Here is a 23314-nt window from a genome sequence, read left to right on the forward strand (position 1 = left end):
CCCAGGGCTGGCCATTGTGGGCATTTAAGGAGTGATCCAGAAGATGGAAGAGCTTTCTTGCTCTCTCTCTCTCTCTCTCTCTCTCTCCCCCTCTGTCTCTCTGTCATTCTGCCTTTGAAATAAATGAATAAAACCAAAAGAAAAAAAAAATCTGAACTTAATATTTTCCCAGTGCACATTTGAGGAGGAAATCACATGAAAGCCAACTTGAGGTTATGAATTCTCAGGAAATGTTACTGGAAGTTGTCTTCTGCTTCCTGTGCCTCAAATCATCATGGAAACCAAAGATCAAATTCACCAGGTTAAGTAAACGCCTTTGAGGGAAGTGGCAGAGTTTGATGTCGGTGTCCCACTTAGATTAGTTCATCTCTATGGGCTCCATCTTTCTCTGGGCTTTTGATTTTGCTTTCCTGTCAGCAGTGCATTTTAAGACATCTTATGAAATTTTTATTTAGCATTTTTAAGTGCATTTGCAGGAGCTTCAGTTGGGATAACTAGCCCTCCATTGCCAAAAGAAAAAGTTTATTTCTTTATATATTCAACAAACATGTGCTTAGTATGTGTCAAGATCTGGGGTTACTATAGAGAAAAGGCAAAAAAGTCACTTGCCCTAATAGAAATTATGTTAATGGAATTTAAAATTACAACCGAGAAGTATGGATGTGAAAGTGTTCAATCTTAATTTATACTGGAGCAAAATGCCTGAAAGAGACAACAATCTCTTTAAGAGTCTATCCAACTATAAATCATGGTGTCTGCAGGTCAGAGACAGGGTGATGGGTAGGATTTAGCCAGCTGGGAGCACGGGTAGAGCAAGGCATGGAATGAGACTGAGAAACCCAGCTGACAAGGCAGGTGAGCACTGACATGCAGGTGAGCACTTCGGCCAGGTGGAGGGAGATGAGACCAACTTGGAATGTCAAGTTTACTGGCATTGGGGTCCAAGGGAGTGGAAAGAGGGGAAGCGAGATCTTGGGGGAAAATGTACTTGATGCTAATAGTGTAACTGGAGTGGAAGGTGGGGCAGGATTGCTGCAGGAAGGGTTAACGTGCCTGAACCCACACTAGGGCAATGGGACCTAAATGGAGAAGTCAGACTGGATTTAAGGGTGTGAACTGAGAGAAGATATTTAAGGACTTACCACACCTCCCAAATAAGAGGTACTTAATAAACTTTTTTATCTTCCTTCATGGAAAGGGAGTTAAACTGAGACTTGGTGAATTATCAAATATGGTTATAAAGAATGGAGAGAGCAGTGGGAACTTGATTTCAACTGCGTTCATTCTGTTATGAGTACTTTTAGCCAATCCATATCCATCCAATTGTCAATTTTTAAACATTTTCCTTATTTCTAAAATCCTAGTCCATCACACAACGATTATTATTGATTCTGATATGAAGTCTTAAGATTTGAAAGATTTCAGAAGTAAATCCAGGTCAAAAAGGGACAATGTAATAAAACAAGAATACTTTTAAAACCTATGGAAGCTAGAATTAAAAAATAACTTTATTCTGGTGCAAAAAATTTGAAATCCATGCAATTTTTTCATAATATATGTTCCACAAACATTCTTGGAGTACCCTTGTACTCTGAAAATGCTTCAAGTTGAGTGCAGAAATAGAAATTATAAAACTTGTCATTGACAACGGTACTGAATAATTTTATATGTGCACTTGGCTCAGTCCATGGTGCCAAAATAGGTAGTTAAACATTATTCTGGGGACTAGCATGTGGCACAGTGGATTAAACTGATACTTGCAATGCTGACATCTCATGTGAGTGCCCGTTTGAGTTCTGGCTGCTCCTCTTCTGATCCAACTCCCTGTTAATGTGTCCAGGAAAGCAGCAGAGGATGGTTAAATACTTGGGCCCCGTCACCTACATGGGCCAGCCCAGACTATTGCAGCCATTTGGAGAGGGAACAGATAGAAAGTCTCTCTCTCTCTCTCTCTCTCTAACACTGCCATTCAAATCAATCATAAAAAAAAACTTTATTCTGCATGTTTCTGTGAGAGTTTTTTCGAGTGATATTAAAATGTAAATGATCTCCATGATGAGAATTACAAAATCTTAAAGAAATAAATAGAAGAGGATACCAAAAAATGGAAAAATCTTCCATGCTCATGGATTGGAAGAATCAACATCACCAAAATGTCCATTCTCCCAAAAGCAATTTATACATTCAATGCAATTCCAATCAGGATACCAAAGACATTCTTCACAGATCTAGAAAAAATGATGCTGAAATTTATATGGAGACACAGGAGACCTCGAATAGCTAAAGCAATCTTGTACAACAAAAGCAAAGCCAGAGGCATCACAATACCAGATTTCAGGACATACTACAGGGCAGTTGTAATCAAAACAGCATGGTACTGGTACAGAAACAGATGGATAGAACAATGGAACAGAATAGAAACACCAGAAATCAACCCAAACATCTACAGCCAACTTATATTTGATCAAGGATCGAAAACCAATTCCTGGAGCAAGGACAGTCTATTCAATAAATGGTGCTGGGAAAACTGGATTTCCACGTGCAGAAGCATGAAGCAGACCCCTACCTTACACCTCACACCTTACACAAAAATCCACTCAACATGGATTAAAGACCGAAATCTACAACCCGATACCATCAAATTATTAGAGAACATTGGAGAAACCCTTCAAGATATTGGCACAGGCAAAGACTTTTTGGAAAAGACCCTGGAGGCACAGGCAGTCAAAGCCAAAATTAACTATTGGGATTGCATCAAATTGAGAAGTTTCTGTACTGAAAAAGAAACAGTCAAGAATGTGAAGGGGCAACCGACAGAATGGGAAAAAATATTTGCAAACTATGCTACAGATAAAGGATTAATAACCAGAATCTACAATGAGATCAAGAAACTCCACAACAACAAAACAAACAACCCACTTAAGAGATGGGCGAAGGACCTCAGTAGACATTTTTCAAAAGAGGAAATCCAAATGGCCAACAGACACATGAAAAAATGTTCAAGATCACCAGCAATCAGGGAAATGCAAATCAAAACCACAATGAGGTTTCACCTCACCACAGTTAGAATGGTTCACATACAGAAATCTACCAACAACAGATGCTGGCGAGGATGTGGGGAAAAAAGGACACTAACCCACTGTTGGTGGGAATGCAAACTGGTCAAACCACTATGGAAGTCAGTCTGGAGATTCCTCAGAAACCTGATTATAACCCTACCGTTTGACCCAGCCATTCCACTCCTTGGAATTTACCCAAAGGAAATTAAATTGGCAAACAAAAAAGCGGTCTGCACCTTAATGTTTATTGCAGCTCAATTCACAATAGCTAAGACCTAGAATCAACCCAAATGCCCATCAACGGTAGACTGGATAAAGAAATTATCGGACATGTACTGTATAGAATACTATACCGCAGTAAGAAACAACGAAATCCAGTCATTTGCAACAAAATGGAGGAATCTGGAAAACATCATGCTGACTGAATTAAACCAGTCCCTAAGGGACAAATATCACATGTCCTCCCTGATTGGTGACAACTAACCAACTACAAAAAATGAAACCTGTTGAAGTGAAAGGGACACTATGAGAAACAGTGACTTGATCAGCCCTTGTCCTTACTGTTGATGTACAGTTTAATACTTTATCCCTTTTAGTATTTTTTTGTTCTAGTTAATACCACTGTTTGAACTCTGTAATTAACACACATTTATTCTTAGGTTTTAAAATTTAACTGAAAAGTGATCCCTGTTAAATATAAGAGTGGGAATAAGAGAGGGAGGAGATGTACCATTTGGGACATGCTCAAGCTGACTTGCCCCAAATGGTGGAGTTAGAAACGTGCCAGGGGATTCCAATACAATCCCATCAAGATTGCAGGTACCAATGCCATCTCACTAGTCCAAGTGATCAATTTCAGTTCACAATTGATCACACTGATAGGTCTAAGAGTCAAAGGGATCACACAAACAAGACTAGTGTCTGCTAATACTAACTGATAGAATCAAAAAGGGAGAGAACAATCCAACACGGGAAGTGGGATACACAGCAGACTCATAGAATGGCAGATGTCCTAAACAGCACTCTGGCCTCAGAATCAGCCCTTAAGGCATTCAGATCTGGCTGAAGAGCCCATGAGAGTATTTCAGGCATGGAAAGCCAAGACACTCTGGGGAAAAAAAAAAAAAAAGAAAAAGAAAGGACCTAAATGAAAGATCTCTGCGAGTGAGATCCCAGTAGAAAGAACAGGACATCAAAGGAGGAGGTACCTTTCTCTGAAGGGAGGAGAGAACTTCCACTTTGACTATGACCTTGTCTAAATAAGATCGAAGTCAGTGAACTCAAGAGGCTTCCATAGCCTTGGCAACTCATGACTATAGCCTAGGGAAATTACTGACGCCATGAACAAGAGTGTCAAATTGTTAAGTCAACAACAGGAGTCACTGTGTACTTACTCCTCATGTGGGATCTTTGTCCTTAGTGTGTTATCCAATGTGAATAAATGCTATAACTAGTACTGAAACAGTACTTTACACTTTATGTTCTGTGTGGGTGCAAACTGATGAAATCTTTACTTGATATATACTAAATTGATCTTCTGTATATAAAGATAATTGAAAATGAATCTTGATGTGAATGGAATGGCAGAGGGAGTGGGAGATGGGAGGGGTGAAGGTGGGAGGTAAGTTATGGGGGGGAAGCCATTGTAATCCATAAACTGTACTTTGGAAAATTATATTTACTAAATAAAAGTTTAAAAAAATGTAAATGAAAAAACCCACAGCAGATTACCCTCCATAATGAGAGTTGGCCTTATCAGTTGAAGTCCTGAGTAGAGCAAAAGAAGAAAGGATCCACAGCTCTCTGCTGTGGCCTGGGATAGCAATAGAGGATGGCCCAAGTCCTTGGGAGACAGGAAGAAGCTCCTGGCTCCTGGCTTCAGATTGACGCAGTTCCGGCTGTTGCAGCCATTTGTGGAGTGAACCAGCGGATGGAAGACCTCTCTCTCTCTCTCTCTGTCTCTCTGTATGTGTGTAACTCTGACTTTCAAGTAAATAAATAAATCTTTTTTTTTTTTAATTTTTTGACAGGCAGAGTGGACAGTGAGAGAAAGACAGAGAGAAAGGTCTTCCTTTGCTGTTGGTTCACCCTTCAATGGCCGCTGTGGCCGGCTCACTGCGCTGATCTGATGGCAGGAGCCAGGTACTTCTCCTGGTCTCCCATGGGGTGCAGGGCCCAAGCACTTGGGCCATCCTCCACTGCCCTCCCTGGCCACAGCAGAAAGCTGGCCTGGAAGAGGGGCAACCGGGACAAAATCTGGCAACCCGACCTGGACTAGAACCCAGGGTGCCGGCGCCGCTAGGCGGAGGATTAGCCTAGTGAGCCGCGGCGCCGGCCTAATAAATAAATCTTTAAAAAAGAAGAAGAAGAAGAAAGGATCCAGCTTTTGGTTTTTGGACTTACACTCCTAAATAAAGAATGAAGAGAGCAGTGGGAACTTGATTTCAACTGAGTTCATTCTGCTATGAATACTTTTAGACAATCTATATCCACCCAATTGTCAATTTTTAAACATTTCCCTCCAGCTCCCTATCCTGGTGCCTATGCTGAAAATGTGGGCTTGCCAGCCTCCAGAATTTTGTGAACCAATTCCTCAGACACACAGATGCGCATGCACACACACACACACACACAATTCTGTTTCTCTGGAGAAACACAATACAGCAAATATCAAAGCATTAATTTTACTCAGGAATATCCCTTCCTTTCCTGAACCGGTCATTTGGGGCAACGTTTATGCTGGTTTTTTGGTGATCAGACTCAACTCTAGGGCACAACAGCCTTCTCTCACCTTTAGTGGGTGATAAAAATCCATTTCAAACTCACTCTATGAAAGTAACTCTTCCTTCTGACCTTCTGTTAAACTTGGGCCTAAACTGCCTGAACTGGATAACCTGTTACTGTTAACTGTTCATTTTGACACTGCCAAGCAATCGTGTGTTTTAATATCAATTGCATATTTTAGAAATAAAACAGCTTGAGCTTGTTCAGTAGGTTGCATTTTTGAAACTTCCAAACGTCTGGGGAATTCCTCCCACTTCTTTATTTTCCTTAGAAGCCGCTCTCACTTTCGCGCTCTCGTTGGCACTGGTTGTGTATTAGTCAGCATAAGTCAAGAGGACGACAACTAATTTGCACTGGAAGTTCAGACAGAGTGATTAAATTTGACCTTTAATCTTTCCGTGATGTGTACCTTGCGTGTGTGTCACAGAGGGGAATTTGGAGGCATATAGTTAGCTGGTTAAGAGAGTAAATCTTTCAAGAAAAAATACAATATTTCTTTGGTAAAATGAGGGTAATCAGAAATAGCAAGTAGTTCATCCTTACAATTTTTTTACATTTCAAGGAAGCAATTGTACTCTTCTCATACACAGACATTTGCCACAGCCTAATGACACATGACTTCCAAGGAAGCCTCTGTTTACCTCTTTCTATATATATATATATATAACAAAGGAAGAGGGGAGCACACTCAATGTCTCTGTCTCTGTGGGCAGGAAGATGAATGAGCAGTCTGGACAGCCCAAGCTGCTACAGTAAGCCTGGCAATGATAGCAGTAATTCGTTTTCTCAAGGATCTGCAAGCAACAACGAAGACTGACATTGGTTCAGTGCGGGTGCACAGGCCCCTCTCCAAGGCATGGGTGTATTCCCTTGTGAAGGCATCAGGGTGGAGCTAGGATGGTCCTAACCCGGCTCGGGCATAGCTGGAGTTCCTAGTCCAGTTTTGTCTATCAGTAATCTAATTCCAATTCACCTCCTAAACTGAAGAACTATGCAGTCTCCTAGGAATCTGAACGCAGAAGTCAAAGTTGCATTACAAGCGAAGGCGGTGCATCAGTGCTGAAGTGACAATCATCCCCATTCTCAGTGTGAACTGGGAGCAAGCGCTAATTAAAATTACAAGCTAGAGAGAACAGGCATTGAAAGAAAGAAGCCGTCCCTAACCAATAATTCCAGGAATAAATCCTACTTGATTTGCTACCATATAGAAGTGTCCAGGAACTATGATCTACAAATGTTTGAATATGGCACTAATCAATCTGCAGAACAATAATCAAGCAGGCATATAATTAGAACAGGCTCCTGGCGACAAGCGGCACATAACATTGCCTCACCTTGACACAGCACAGGGCATCCTGTTTCCCAAGTCATAGCTAATCCCAAACAGAAGCAACTTTTTTTCACCTGAAACGCACCCTGGCAGACATCTAACTTCCCTGGACATGGAAGGCTGGACTTCAGAGCTGTCCCAGCCTCCTGTTCGTCCTGTCCTCTGCTCTTTGCACTCTGACCCTTGCCACATCTTATCCATGAATGTGGAAAGGATTCTGACCTGAAATGTCTCTCATGACAGCTCCAAACCCCAGTTGGTCATTCATGGAAGAGAGCAGACAGGAAACTCTTGAGACAGTCTGAGTCACTCACATTCTTTGACAAGCTACTGACCTCCACCAGCTCCCGGCTTCACTTTCACCATCACCATCAGGATAGCAGTGGAGGCCGGCAGAACCAGAGCAGGAAGCGGTGCACGCAACACCACTGCCTGGTCAATGCTTCAAGCCTTTGGATGGGCACCACATTTGTTCCACAAAACAGACCAGTGCAGTCGATTGGGGAACAACAACATAGACACAAAAAGTGCATTTCATGTAAGCTGAAGGTGAGAGTCCAACCCATGTCTCTCTATAGCTCACTCAATCTGTACTTGGCCATGATCTCGTTTCCCTCCAGGCACCTCTTGCTTTCTAATTCTTTTCTTTTTTTTAAAGACCTATTTATTTGAGAGGCAGTTACAGAAAGAGAGAGGGAGAGACAGAGAGAGAGAGACAGAGAGATCTTCCATCCACTGGTTTGTTTCCCAAAATGGCTGCAATGTCTGGAACTGGGCTGATCCCAAACCAGGAGCCAGGAGCTTCTTCCGGGTCTCCCACGTGGGTGCAGGGGCCCAAGAACTTGGACCATTTTCCACTGCTTCCCCAGGCCATTAGCAGGGAGCTGGGTCAGAAGTGAAGCAGCCGGAACTTGAACGGGCGCCCATGTGGGATGTTGATACCACAGGCTGAGCTTATCCTACTACGCCACAGTGTCAGCCCTCTTTCTGATTCTTCCGTACGCTCCACACATTCCTGACACAGGATCTTTGCACTGCGGCTTCTCCTGCTTAGCAGACTCTTTCCTGCTTTCATTTCACTGCTCTGATCCCCATGTCAAACATCCATTCCTCACGGAGCCTTTCCTAACATCCTAGCTAGAGTGGCCAGCTCACCACAGTGTCCCTTCCTGAGGGCACGGTGGTGTGCACAGGCTCCTGGATTAGAACCTGGTTCCTCTATTTCCTATGGGACAGAAGGTAGGGTGATTACCATGCTATAGACTCTCCATCTGAAAAGTGTTTTGAGAATATGTGGAGTAATACAAGGAAAACACGAAGAACACGGTCCACCAGCAAGGGTACTCTATGCATGTCATTAGTATTTTTCTCCACAGCTCCTGTAAACTGCTCAAGTTATTTTCTTGTATGTCTAAACTCTTATTAAGATGTCAAGAAATCTGCTCTGTTCCTTACTATCCATGCAGAATCTGGAAAGATACCAGGAACACTAGAAATTATTATGTGATTTATTGGCCAGAAAGCAAGTGATTTAAATCGCATATGCTGTTCTGCAAGGTTGAGCACTTGAGCACGAGATGCTGCCGGATCAGAGTCTCCCTTCTGTCTCTCTCTAATTCTGTGATTTCAAACTGGTGTCCCACGTTTGGGTTTTACAATTTCTGAAAGGTAGATAATAACAACTCCTCCAAGGCTGGCTAAATAACGTACGATACAGTCACCAGCAGAACATTACACAGCAACAAAAAGAAAGAACCACAACTGCATATGTCTACATGAATGAGTTTCACAAGAATAATTTTGCAGAAAAGAAACCATACGCAAAATAAAACACATCCCACTCTCATATTTGTCTAGCAAATTCCTACCCGTCCTTCAAAACCCAACTCCAATATTGTCTTTAGTAAAGCAGGACTCCTTTCAAATTCATTTCCTCCATTGTGTCTCACAACAGGAAAGACTCATTGGTTTGCAATCATTCTTTTAAAATATCTGCTTGTGGGGGCTGGCGCTGTGGCATAGTAGGTTAAGCACCTGCCTGTAGTGCCAGCATTCCACATGGACATCAGTTTGAGGCCCAGCTACTCCACTTCCAGTCCAGCTCCCTGCTGATGGCCTGGGAAAGCAGTGGAACATGGTCCAAGTGCTTGGGCCCATGCAATTGGCCCATGCACCCGGCCCAAGCACCCGTGCAGGAGACCTGGAAGAAGCTCCTGCTTCTGGCTTCGGATAAACTCAGCTCTGGCCATTGCAGCCATCTGGGGAGTGAACCAGCAGATGCAAGACCTCTCTCTCTGTTTCTCCCTCTGTCTGTCAGTAACTCTGCCTCTCAAATAAATAAAAATCTTAAAAAACTCTGTATTTCAAGCCCTGTCGGTTATTTCACAGTAAGGGCCTTAAGAACTGAGGCTCTCAGGTTTCACACTGACTGGACTTTTATTCTTTAACAAGCTACTTCACCTTGCTAAGCCTCAGTTTCCTTGCCTATAATGTGCAAATAATGAGGTGTTTATGATATGGGATTCTTAGAGGAGCTTAGGAAAAAGTAGGTGATCAATATGTTAGCCATATTAAGGGCAGAAATAGCCTTCATTTCCGTGTGCCGAGCCTACTTGTACAAACATGAAACACAGTAGAGACTTAACCAATAGTTACTAGGAAAGAAAAGTGAAATAAGTGAGACAAGGGATTCATTTGTGGAAATAAAGAGAAAGAAAAGGAAGAGAGAGTGGAAAAACCAAGTGACACACTTCTCTGCGTAAGAGAAGTATTTTTTAATTAGCTAGATTAATATTCCAGAAGGAGACTTGGAGGCCTGCTCCCCTTTGCTCTCATTAACCTAGATCTCTGCAGGAAGCTGAGGAGTCCCTGGAGTCACCGTTGGAAACCCATCCCTTGTAGGCTGGAGCTGGGTACTGCAGGTGCACTGTTCCTGGAAGCATTACTGAAAATATAAGCTGGCCACCTGGCTTGAGGAAGATGATGACTATACAATCGAAGTCCCGATGACTGATTATTTTTCTAAAAATTAAACATGAGATATTTATGCTACTCACAATATCTTCCTAGAGAAAAACAAAAAGCAAAAAACTACTATCTATTGAGTGCCCACCATGTGCCAGACACTGCACTCAGGCACTTTACATACATTACTTCTCATCCACACAGCAACCCTGGACAAGGTAGGCTGATTCCAATTTTACGGAGGAGGAAGCAATTTGAGAGAGGTGAAGTAATTTGCTCAAGAGAGAGAAAGCAAAGCTTAAATGTGAATCCAAAGTTTCCATAACCATAGCACCTCTACTTCATTTAATTATTTACACAAGTAATGTATCACATAAAATGAACACTAAAATGGGAGAAATTTTAAGAAATGGATATATTCAATGGCTTGCTGCTTTACTATCACTTTTATGTTAAAGTATGTGATATACTATAATTATTGCATTGGATGATTATAAAGGGATATTTAGTTTAATAACTTTTCATTCAGCAAAATCTCTTCTTAGTAGCAAGACATTGGTTGGTTTATCAAAAAAAAAAATTGTTCGTGCAGGGCTAAGGATTTTCCTTTGAATGTAGGCTTGTTGGGCGGACTCCCAGTCTTGCACGCATCCAAACCTTGCACATTCAGAGTGTGATAGCTACGATGTGCAACTTCTCTTTCTCTAAATGGGGCCCAAATCTGTAGCTGTTTGTAGTGTGATCTGAGTGCAGATTCCTTCTAGAATTTTATCATCTTGTCTAAATGTTTTTAGTTGCTTTGTGAATGTCTAGGGCTTTATGTTCATTATTTTTCCCTCCAACACAACTCCTGCTTGGGAAACAGACCTCAACTGGTGTGTGATGTCAAGCTAGCAAACTGAAGAGCAGCTGTGGGCTCCATGCATGGTCTGGGGGTCATTAGGACAGGTGACAGGGAGACTGGAGAGCTGAGGTTAAGTGGAAGCCAATTTGGAGAGCTTTAAGGATATTAATATTGTTCTTCAGTTAAGAGATACATTAAAGGTTTGCAATCTTTTTTGTGTTTGATTTGGTGTCACTGAAGCTCAAAGAAAGAAGTTGGTATATGTCCAATGTCAGAGCATTTAAGTGGAGTTGCTGGAACTGGAACCCAGGGCCACACTCTTGTAAAATGCCAAAGAAAACAGAATAATCATCTACTCTCTGGGTGTCTGCATTGTTCTATCACAGCTTTGAGGATAAGCATAGGATAACTCCTGAAACTTTAGCTCACTATGATGTGGGACCAACTTACTAGTAAGTTGTACCTGCAACTGGAATGATAAAGTTCCACTAAATACTGTGGCTGTGGGGAAGAAAATAGTTTTTAAATTGATTTGTTTGGAATGACCCAAAAGGGATAGAAAGCTAAAAACTTGCTGTGGGGTTAGATGTAGGGAAGATAAGTGAAAAAGATGAGAGGAATACCATAAAAATGCCATTGGCATGTCACAGGGCTATTCTAGAAACATGAGATCACCTCCATGTGCATCTTATCCCCATGACACTTTTCTTTCCTCAAATCTACATCCCTTCTAAAACATGATGTGCCCTCCACTCCTTACAACACACTTGAGTTGCAAGTAGGGGTTAAGTGCTGGAGACTATTTGCCAATGCTACCATCGTTATAGCTATAACTTACTATCAAAAAAGAAAGTTAAGAGATGAAGAAAGAGAAATAGAGCACTAAAAAAGAAGAAGAAGAGTATGAAAGGTTGGGGCCAGAGCTGTAGTGCCGGCAACCCTTATGGGTGCCGGTTCTAGTCCCGGCTGCTCCTCTTCTGATCCAGCTCTCCGCTATGGCCTGGAAAAGCAGTGGAAGATGGCCCAAGTGGCCCATGTACCCATATGGGAAACCTGGAAGAAGTTCCTGGCTCCTGGCTTCGGAATGGCCCAGCTCCAGCTGTTGTGGCCATTTGGGGAGTGATGCAGCTTATAGAAGACCTCTTTCTGGGCCGGCGCCGCGGCTCACTAGGCTAATCCTCCGCCTAGCGGCACCGGCACACTGGGTTCTAGTCCCGGTTGGGGCGCCGGATTCTGTCCCGGTTGCCCCTCTTCCAGGCCAGCTCTCTGCTGTGGCCCGGGAGTGCAGTGGAGGATGGCCCAGGTGCTTGGGCCCTGCACCCCATGGGAGACCAGGAAAAGCACCTGGCTCCTGGCTCCTGCCATCGGATCAGCGCGGTGCGCCGGCCGCAGCGCGCCGGCCACGGCGGCCATTGGAGGGTGAACCAACGGCAAAGGAAGACCTTTCTCTCTGTCTCTCTCTCTCACTGTCCACTCTGCCTGTCAAAAAAAAAAAAAAAAAAAAGACCTCTTTCTCTCTCTCGTTCTCTCTCTCTGTCTCATTGACTGTAACTTTACCTCTCAAATAAAAAAATAAATAAACCTTTAAAAAAAAAGAGCATGAAAGGCAAAAAGAAAACTAGAATGCAATTACAAAGTAGAATTTAGAAGACATTTATATACAAGCAGGTTCATATTGCGATAAAACTTAAAGGTTCATACAAAAAAAAAAAAAAAACAACATAAAATACAAGAGAGTTTTCAAAAGCATCTGATGCCATAAAACAATGAGATGGAAGAGGAAATTCACATGACAAAAATACATATGCCAAAAAGAAAGGCTAAATCCATAAAATGAAATGATATAGGAGAGTCAATATAAGAACTAAATTCATTTTAAAAATCAAATAAAGACGTCTGGTGCCGCGGCTCAATAGGCTAATCCTCCACCTGCGGCGCCGGCACACAGGGTTCTAGTCCCGGTTGGGGCGCCGGATTCTGTCCCAGTTGCCCCTCTTCCAGGCCAGCTCTCTGCTGTGGCCAGGGAGTGCAGTGGAGGATGGCAAGTACTTGGGCCCTGCACCCCATGGGAGACCAGGATAAGTACCTGGCTCCTGCCATCGGATCAGCGCGATGCTACGGCCGCAGCGTGCCAGCCGTGGCGGCCATTGGAGGGTGAACCAACGGTAAAGGAAGACCTTTCTCTCTCTCTCTCTCACTGTCCACTCTGCCTGTCAAAAAAAAAAAATCAAATAAACATTAAAAAAAAATCAGAAGAAAATCAAGAAAGAAAAAACTTCAAGGGAAAGCGTAGAGGGGAGAAAGTGAAGGAAGGGAGGCAGGCAGGAGTTGGAGACAGAAGTGCAGGACACCCACGAAGTCCTGCCCATGGCACTCAGGTCAGGAGAGACGGTGCCGGCGCTGGGGAGGCCCCCAGAGTACCCAGAGGCCAATCCTTGACTCTTCCTTGACTTCTGTGACTCCGGGCCCAGCTACACAAGAGATGTTTCCAAAGAGCCTGTGTCCATGGCTTTCTGGTGCCAACTGGGACAACGCTAAGAATTCAAGCAGTCATAAAGGTCAGTCTACTGTCTTAGGGAACTACATTTTCAACAACCTGCCCCCCAGGGACTCCCAACCAACTTGCCCTTCTGGGTTGCCCTCCAACTTAATCGTTAATTCTAGAAAGCTACAGAATCCATTTTTGAAAAAAAAAATGTATTAATTAAGTCCAAACTCTTCACTTTTGGCCCAGTGTTAAAGACAGAGCTAGATTGAAAAGCCCATGAGAGTATTTCAGGCATGGAAAGCCAAGACACTCTGGCAAAAAGATCTCTGTGAGTGAGATCCCAGTGGAAAGAACAGGTCTTCAAAGAAGGAGGTACCTTTCTCTGAAGGGAGGAGAGAACCTCCACTTTGACTATGACCTTGTCTAAACAAGATAAGAGTCGGAGAACTCAAGGGGCTTCCATAGCCTTGGAAACTCATGACTGGTGCATAGGGAGATTACTGATGCCATAAACAGGAATGTCAATTTGTAAAGTCAACAACAGGAGTCACGGTGCACTTACTCCTCATGTAGGATCTCTGTCCTTAATGTGCTGTACATTGAGGCTTAATGCTATAACAAGTACTCAAACAGTATATTTCACTTTGTGTTTCTATGGGGGTGCAAACTGTTGAAATCTTTACTTAATGTATACTAAACTGATCTTCTGTAAAAAAAAAAAAAAGAAAAAGAAAAAAAAAGAAATTATCAATTCCCAACTTGACTCTCACTGGGATTAAACATGACAATAGGTCTGATCTGATTTCATCATCATTTAAAAAAAAAATCATCTATTATTTTTCACTTTATGTTTCTGTGTGGGAGCAAACTGTTGAAATCCTTACTTAATATATACTAAGCTGATCTTCTGTATATTAAGGTAATCGAAAATGAATCTTGATGTGAATGGAAGGGGAGAGGGAGTGGGAAAGGGGAGGGTTGTGGGTAGGAGGGGCGGTATGGGGGGGAAGCCATTGTAATCTATAAGTCGTACTTTGGAAATTTATATTCATTAAATAAAAGTTAAAAAAAAAAGACAGAGCTAGATTACAAACTTTAAACGCCGTAAAAGCTGAAATACACCCGTCATGTAATTAAAGAGTATTTAGTTTTTAAAAGAGTATAAGGAAATTCTGTACCATTTTGATTTTTCACATGGCTTTTCTGCTACCACAGCTCAGTTGTGCAGGGAAATAAAAATCAAATAGTGCGATGAATTGATTCTCCTTTTTTTTTCCAGTTTCTGGTGCCACTGCCAACTGAGTAAGCCAGTATTTTCATTTTACTGGTCAGCTACAGACCAGAAAGTAGGGTCTTAAATCAAATCATTGGACTTTCTCCCCAGTACAACTCCCCCAAGATGAGTTTTTATTTAAATATCTCCAAAGGGGACGAATCAGTAACTGATTCACATCAGACTCCCACCTTGCCAATGGCTTCACTGCTGCTAACAGTTGACCTGTTGGAGGTAAAACAGATGACCTTTTACCAGGGCTTCGTCTGAAAACTTTAAATTGACTTCTTTACAGTCCTATAGACTCAACAGCGTCATCAGCAACAAAACCCTTCTATGACCACCAGCACAGAAAGAATCCACCATGTGTAAGGAATGTTCCTGGATCTCCAGCTGAAACCAGAAGTGACACATGGTTAAATGTGCACACTCTGGCATCAAAAAAGACATCTTTGCAGTGCAGGTGCTGTCACTCACCAGCTGGGAGACCCTGAGCAAATGATTTTTCTTTTCAAAAGCAGATAATGAGCACCATCCCCAGAGGATTGTTGAGAGGATTAAGTGCAATAAAGCACATAACACTTAGTACAGAGCCTGGCATATACTTAATCTATTAAGAGATAGGTACTTGCAGTTTTATTCCTGCTGCGATACATAAACTGAATGGAACAAAACCATTTGGTCTACCTTTAAAATATCAGATAGCAATTCTTTTTTGGAGCTCCTTTATTAGACTATTAGAAGAATTTACTGTATGCAAGCATGATGTTTTGGTTTAAAAGCCATCTATTTATTAAGATTGATATTTCAGCTGAAAAACAGAAATGAATTTTTCATCTAATCAATATCTCTGATTTGTATCATTATTGTTCCTGGGTGGTTTTATATAGTAGCTGTCAGTCTTTTTAAGAGATCATCAAAAGATCATTTTTGCCTAATAAAATCAAAGAAGAAAGCCATGTTGCTGTGACTGCCAAAATGCTTTTGAGAAAGCTTAGTTGACATACAACACTTCTGGAAAACTCATTGCAAAAACTACTCATAAACTGATCAGTCATCACTAGTCTCTTATGCACATGTAACCTTGACTTGCTTAAATCACCTGGGTATCGGCTGGTGCTGTGGTGCGTCAGAATAAGCCACCTCTAGTGATGCTAGCACCCCATGTGAGCACTGGTTGGATCTTGGCAGCTCTGCTTCTGATCCAGATCCCCACTAATGCACCTGAGAAGGCAGCAGAAGTACTTTGGGCCCCTGCCACCACATGGGAGACTTGGATGGAGTTCCTGGCTCTTGCTCTAGCCTGGCCCAGCCCTGGCCAATGCAGCCACTTGGGGAATAAGTCAACAAATGGAAGATTTTCTGTCTCTAATAAAAACATTTTTTTTAAAAAAAGATTAACGATGTATTTTAAAACATTTCTGAGTTTGGGTTTTTCAGCTTCAATAAGCGTTTTCTCTAGAAGATCAAGATTTTGGGGAGCTCAACTGTATTAGGTTTCCTATTTTATTTCATACAGTGATCTGTAATGTTAAATGCCAGTATACCTACAAGTATTTGAGAAAAATTCCACCAGTAAAAACAACAGGCTTTAAAAACCAAATTGGCCTCTGAAGATTTCTGAGACCCCCCCCCCCCACTTGGTGAATAATAATGGCACCAGGACAGGAATGAAGACTCCAGAGAAGCCTCAGTGAGAGATGAGGAGTAGGCTATTGACAGCATTTGAAAAATGCTTCTAAGACATTTAATTAGCCAAACTACAGGGCACACTTAAGAGCTTATTATTAATGCCCTTTGGCGGAGGTAAGTTACAGTGGCCTTGAAAGCTCATTGGCCACAGTATCTGGAAACAGACTTTGGAACAATTTCCAGGATATCTGTTTTGTTCCGTAAGTTTTGCAACAAAGCACAAGTAATGAAAGGAGTCTTCAAAAAGTTCACGGAAAGTGCATATTACAAAAAAAAAAAACAACAACAAAAAAAAAAAAACAAAAAAAAACCAAAAACAAACAAACAAAAAAAAAACAAAAAAAACCCTGCATGAATTTCAAATTCTTTTTGTGCCAAAATAAACAACTTTTAATTCTATTTCCCATGAACTTTTTGAAGTCCTCCCAAGAACTTTTTGTGGTATCTTTCTTAAACATTCAAATTTGTCTGCTTGGTGCATTTAGCTAACATTATGTGTCTGCAATCATTTGGAGAAAGAATAAAATTGACGTAAGAGAAAATCCTCTTTCCAAGCCATTCAAATGATAATTCCGACTGTCATGAATCAGTCTCCAAATCCGACACCACTCACTCATTCTTCAGCACGAAGGCTTTCTGTCTGCCTGGATGAGCTATTTCAAGACGACTCACAATCAACCTGGTGTTCACTAGCAGGGAGCAGGTGACACAGCGTTTTCACCAAGAGGAATACTAATTTTATTGCCCTGTGAAGCAATTCTATTTTTAACATGCCAGTAACTTTTACTCATACTGATGTGTGAGATTTACTGCATGGAAAGAGAACCACTGGGAACACAGAATTGTGTGAATTCTTGGTACCAATTCCTATTTGTAAAATACTGCAGGGAGTACTGTCCTGAAAGAGAATCCATCTCAAGAAAATAGGAAGAGCTGTTTTCATTTCAAATTCAACCAGTATGCACTTTCCAGTTTTTTTGACTTAAAAAGTTGTAACTATAATAGCATTTTACTGACTTTAAATTTTTCACAAATCCCCCATCCCACAAAAGCATGTTAAAGGTCAGTTTTAAGTCTGGAGTTTAAAGTTGAATTGATGGAAAAATGCATTTTCATTTAAATAAATACATAATGCATCCTGAATAAAGTCAAAAAACAAATGCACAGTGAACCCTTCTCTTGGAATTTGGCAATGATTTGTGAATGTTCCTATTCTCTTTTTTTGGGAGGGGAGAGGAAGAGTGGTAATTTTCTGTCAAATAATTGTGGCTAATAACTAAGTGTAACTGACTATCACATGTGGATGATCTAGAGTTGACATATTTAAGTGATTTATAGTTGTATGAATTCTCTTTCACATACATTATTGTAAGACTCTAAGGTCATCATATACAGATGTATAAACTACATATCTGCAAACAAAGCAAACAGAAACTTTTTTTTTTCTTTTAAAAGATCTATCTGGACAACATGTATCAAGTCACATCTAAAGTAAACTGACATTTACATCTTTACTATTAACAGATTAGGGGAGTAAAATGTCCTTGAGAATAATTGTAATAATGTGATTTTATGACTTCACCGTTGTTACTAGCACAAAGAAACAATCAAGGACATGGAAACTGTCTATCTAGGTGAAGGCTGGGTAGAAACTGAGCAAAAACACAGAAGTGAATCAGCATTAAGACTGTCTGCAGATTAATAATTTTAAGCCAAAGAAACTATCTTGTACAGGTCTCCTAGATGGAATTTAAAGCAATATTCATATATATATATTTTTTTAACAAGAAAACTTTTTAAAAAAAATGTTTCTTCTTTTGCTAGCAAAGAGGGTAACTTCCGATTGTATTCTAAGGGATGATGATTCATAAATTACTTTTTCTAAAAAGAACATTAACCAGTTAGATATCATGTACGTGTTCACATTGTATGGCAGTGTGGAGAGCTGACTCAAGAAAGAAACAGGACTAATCAAATAATCAAGGCTATTTGTCTTTCTTTCCTTCCTTTTAAAAATCCGTTACTGGACCAGCCTGTCCCTAGTGAGCTGGTATACTGGGAAATATGCAGCACTCTGTACTGTATAGTTCGAAGCATTAAAAAGCGTTAACAATATAGAAAATCAAAATGTAATACCCACTGTTAGCAAATGAGCTTTTGTAAATTTTCTATCTATCATCTCACACACACACAAGTATCTTTCTCAGGATTGCTGTTAAATCTGGACCTTCAATTTCTAATTAAGTTGTTAGGCAGGAATTGTTAGGTGTGCCCCTCCATTTTTACCTTATCATTCAATGCTTCATATATTTCATTATTTATAGTCTATCTCACTGTATCCACATTTAGATACAGGAATACATACTTTAAAAAACAATTCCCCTTACTTTTAAAATTTCAATAGACATGACTAAGCGTATGGACATAAAAGAGTGATTTTTCTGGGGTGGTGTTTTGGCGTAGTAGGCAAAGCTGCCGTGTGCGATGCTGGCATCCCAGATAGGCATCAGTTTGAGTCCCGGCTGTTCCACTTCCAGTACAGCTCCCTGCTAGTGGCCTGGGACAGCAGCAGCAGATGGTCCAAGTGCTTGAGACCCTGCACCCACATGGGAGATCGGGATGAAACTCCTGGCTCCTCTCTTCTGGCTTCGGCCAGCCCTGGCTGTTGCAGCCATCTCTCTGCCTCTTTTTCTCTTATTCTTTCAAATAAATAAATCTTTTTTTTTTAAAAAGTGACTTCCAACTTAGTGGAAGCATTTGACAGAACCACTAAGCTTTAGAAGAATCTGGTATAAATTGTTATGATATAAACAGGAAAAATCTATTTGTTGAAATTGAAGGATATGACTTTTGAACTTGAAGTTAAACCTTTCCATGATAATGATCATTTACAGTCGTCTACAGGGATACTTATAGTCCTCAAACAGTAAAATCTTCAACTAGTTTGTTTTAGGAATTTCTACTAAATGCTACTGAAAATTAATTTAAAAAATGTTATTCTTATGATGTTCAAATTTGATGGTAGAATTTTCAACTCTTCACTTTTAAAAACATTTTTTTAAAGTTCTATGCAAGGCAACTAAGATACTCTCAGAACCTTTTCCTACTGAAGCTTATGTGTGAGGTTTCATGCATATGTAATGATTAGTTAGAATACACATATTACATTCTTTCCAGTACAAAGGATACGCAGGCAACTGCATCCATCCTGTCACTTGTCCATGGTCACAGTATGAGGTTACCTACCTCAGGGGGAGAGCGAATGGGGGAGGAGCCAGGTGTTAAAGCCACTTAGGTATCATACATAAAAGTGCACATGTGAACTACTTGAAAAAATTCACATTTATTTACTGTCAAACCGTGTTAAACTTTACACTGGATATTAGTGATGGGCTCATTATTAACAGGTTTACACAAAGGGATGAAAAGAAAAGCAGAATTTTGCTGAAACAATTTACATTTCATTAGAACTTTATCATAAAATAAATTAATTACTAAATATAGGCAGAAGGAATATGGAAGAGTAATATTTATGTTTTATTTTTATTTTTTAAAAAAGAGTAGGCACCTTTTGTTCACTAGAAAGTTTGTGAGAAGTGCCTCGTGCCCTCTTCGCCCTCTGTTCCAGAATAAACAGCGGGTGACACACAACCTTCTCTGGATTTCACCACATTCGTGCAAGGCAGAGCATTGACTGGCTTCACAGTTTCCTCCCCATAAAACACGCTCTTTTGGCAATAAGAAATTTCAATGTAAGAATAAGGACTGACTTGTCAAAGCAGAACACCGTCTACAGCGGAAAGGAAGTGAAAATGGGTAGAACTTACCATGACAAAGTGTGAGGAAAAACATTTCATAACATGTGTGCAACCAAGAGCTTTTCACAATATTTTCTTCAAACTCTTTAAAATTATTTTAATGACAATTATATTTCAGTTGGACACAAATGTATTTATTTTACCCTAGCAATAGAACAAAATATAATTTCTTTAGCCATTTTTCATGAGAATAGTTCATTGTACAGTTGAGGAAACATATGAAATAAGGCCTGTGGCTTGATTGCTAGTGGTTAAACATGTTTTCAATCTTTGCCTTAATGTAAAAGATTTGCAGTGAACTGCAAAACTGACGCAGAATATCTCTCCTGCTTTTCCAAGTCTTGTCAGGAACAGTAAGGTACAGTAAATTTGTCCCACAGGATATTAAAGCCTGCGTCTTGTATATAATACAATGCAGGCCTACAAAAACGGTGCAGCCATATTTACAAACTTAGTTCACAAACTGCTGCAGTAAAATGGCTGAACAGTTTTGCTTTGCTTGCTTCACAATTCCTCTAAACAGCAGCAGAATCTTAAAATACCTGGTTGGCATCTCTTTTTTTCTCTGTAACAAATAACTCATTTTAGTATACTCTGTGTATATACAAAGTTTCTGTATGTTTTATAAAAATTCACAGAACTGCAAGGTTCAGTCATCTGTTTTACACCGAAGAACCACAGGTCCGCCAAGCCGTGTGTCTGAGGGAGCTGCATGAGGCCACTGGAGTCTGTCTCTACTTGTTAACACTTGCATGTGGCCTTGGCATTCCTTAGCTGTACTATTACAGACTCGTCACCAGCTGCATCTGTCCTTCTCTAACATCTCCTTCCGGAATACACCCTTCTTTGTTAATGGGGATGATGTACCCATCGCTATTGCCCCTGCTGATCTGGTAGCACATCTGAAGCGGATGGCCAGCTCCAAGATTGGGCATGCTCTTATAGTAAATGTCCTCATTCTCACTCCTCCGGGAGGGAGAGAGGTCTTCTTCCATGTCGGGGCTGCTCTCCGGATAGGGAGAGTCTCTGAGGTTGGGCATGCTTGTGTACAGAGAGTCTCTGTTGGGGGACTGCAGGCGATCCTCGGCCTCGGCGCTCAGCTGGGACACGTAGCTGTCAGTCCCCTCGGGCTTCACTTTCTTCTGTGGCTGGTACAGGAGGGAGTGAGTCCGCTGGGGAATGAGCGGCGCCTCGAGTTCTTTGTGATGGAGCTCCAGTCCGGGGTTGTCGCCGTGCATTAAAGACGCCGCGTCGGCCACGATAGCATCGTCCTCGCTGCTGCTGCCGCCGATGACAGGTTTGACTGGGAGGGTGAGCTCGAGGTTGTGAGTCTTGCTGCTGCCCCGCAGGTTGTTGTGCACTAACTCTGAAATGATCATTTTCTCAAAAGCAGTATCATTCAGACTTAGTCCACAGTCCACGACTTGCACGCCGTCGTGATAGTCCCCCTTGCGCAGGGAGTAGCTGTTGTTGAAATTACCATTTAGCGGTAGAGTATCCATGGCACTTGTATCCCTGGCATTGTTCAGTGAATGTCCTGCAACAGAAAGCATCGCGTTACCGTTACCGCCTCTGCTCCTTCCTAAAGCAACTATATTCTTTCGTACAAAACTGTTTAATGTCGTTCAGGACAAAATTGTTTTTGGAAGCTAACACTTGGACAGAGTGCCAGGCTTTCCCATTCCCGCATTCCCACGTGTAAATAGTGGTGACCCCTTAGGTAACAGGAAAAAGTGCGAAAAGAAAGTAATACTGTTTTCCAGGGATGGAAAATGGCATACAAAATATTTCTCATTTTGGGGAGACAGCAGTTTTATGCATCACTTTTTTGGTCAAATCTCTGACATTCTTACAAACAAGACTTCACTCCATGCCCTTGCATAGATAATGCAAAGCAATTCTTTAGTGACATTTACATTTTAAAGTACGAGACTATGGCTTATAAAAATAAAATTAAACAGAATTTGTCCTAAACAACACTAAATTAAAAAAGGAATAAGTCACATACAAAAACCAAAAGGCAAATGTACAACATAAACCCACAAAACTTGCAAGCAACTTTTTTAAACAACATTCTAACATTTCCTTTTTTCTGGAGATGGAGTAAAAAAAAAGAATGAAAAAAATGGACAGATACAAAGAATTCATGATAAACAAAGACAGCCATCTCTCACACTGACCGGACCAGGGGCCCACAAGCACCATCCAACAACACGACAGACAGCAGGTGGAATGACTCACTTTGGACAACTCACATCATGTCTGTCTGCTCAGGCTATCTGGCCTAAGAGTAGCTGATATATAAAAGAAAGTAAAATGATTTATTGTAACATGATGAAGAATTTCTAAGCTTCTCAGCAACTTAGTCAGAGCAAGGGTTCAACAAATTAGATTACCAGCAATAGCAGCCTTTTTGTTTTTCATTCAGTATTTCTCATCATTTTGGTTTCTTTTGGCACTGATCATAGTCTAAGAGCAACGGCCCCAGGCTTCTAGTGGTCAAAGTTTGCCTGCAGCCCTGCAGTCTGCATCAGTCACAGTGACAGCACGGAATGAACCAGCAGAGTCTACTCTAAGGATTGGCCCATCGACATTGTGGGCATGGAGGTCAAACGCAGAAATGTTAGAGATTTCTTAAGTATGGGTCACGGAAAATTAAATCAAGACGAAGTAGTAACTATGGAATGGGAGAAGGGCGTCAGCCTTGGCTAGCACATTTTTGTTTCTAAAGGAATGAAAGATTGGATAAGTCTGCTGAAGATATGAAAAGAGGTTTAGGAGGAAAAAAAAAAAACATGGCAACATGCTGTATTTGATTCAGGATTTATTTTCTACAGACACAGAAACATGTAAACTAAGACATCACAGTGCTTCTCAAGCAAATGAAAAAAAAAAAAAGTCTTAGAAAAAATTAAATGACCTGTACCATGGAAAGTTAGGTTAGGTTATTCATTCTCAAAATCCTAGGGAAAAAAAAATCAATTGTCTACAGATAGGTCTGTAAAAAAAAAAAAAAAGAATGAAATGATATTATTGAAATGAAACTGACCACTGTGAGGCTG

At 41.0% G+C, this 23314-nt stretch overlaps 1 protein-coding gene across 46 annotated transcripts in view; it reads right to left on the reverse strand.

Annotated features, from left to right (window-relative positions):
* Nucleotides 1-19758: 19758 nt before the first annotated feature.
* Nucleotides 19759-23314, reverse strand: part of ADGRL2 (adhesion G protein-coupled receptor L2) — a 695256-nt gene continuing 691700 nt past the window's right edge. For 42 of the 46 annotated variants that reach the window (XM_070078167.1, XM_070078187.1, XM_070078190.1 and 39 more), the window contains one exon: nt 19759-21789. In XM_070078167.1, coding sequence (XP_069934268.1) covers nt 21035-21789 — 755 coding nt within the window. In that variant the 3' untranslated portion in view covers nt 19759-21034. Of the gene's footprint in view, nt 21790-22493; nt 22547-23314 lie in introns of all 46 variants that reach the window. The other 4 variants (XM_017346145.3, XM_051856328.2, XM_070078182.1 and 1 more) reach the window with 2 other exon arrangements.

This window comes from Oryctolagus cuniculus, chromosome 7, assembly GCF_964237555.1.
Source record: "Oryctolagus cuniculus chromosome 7, mOryCun1.1, whole genome shotgun sequence".
Lineage (NCBI taxonomy): Eukaryota > Metazoa > Chordata > Mammalia > Lagomorpha > Leporidae > Oryctolagus > Oryctolagus cuniculus.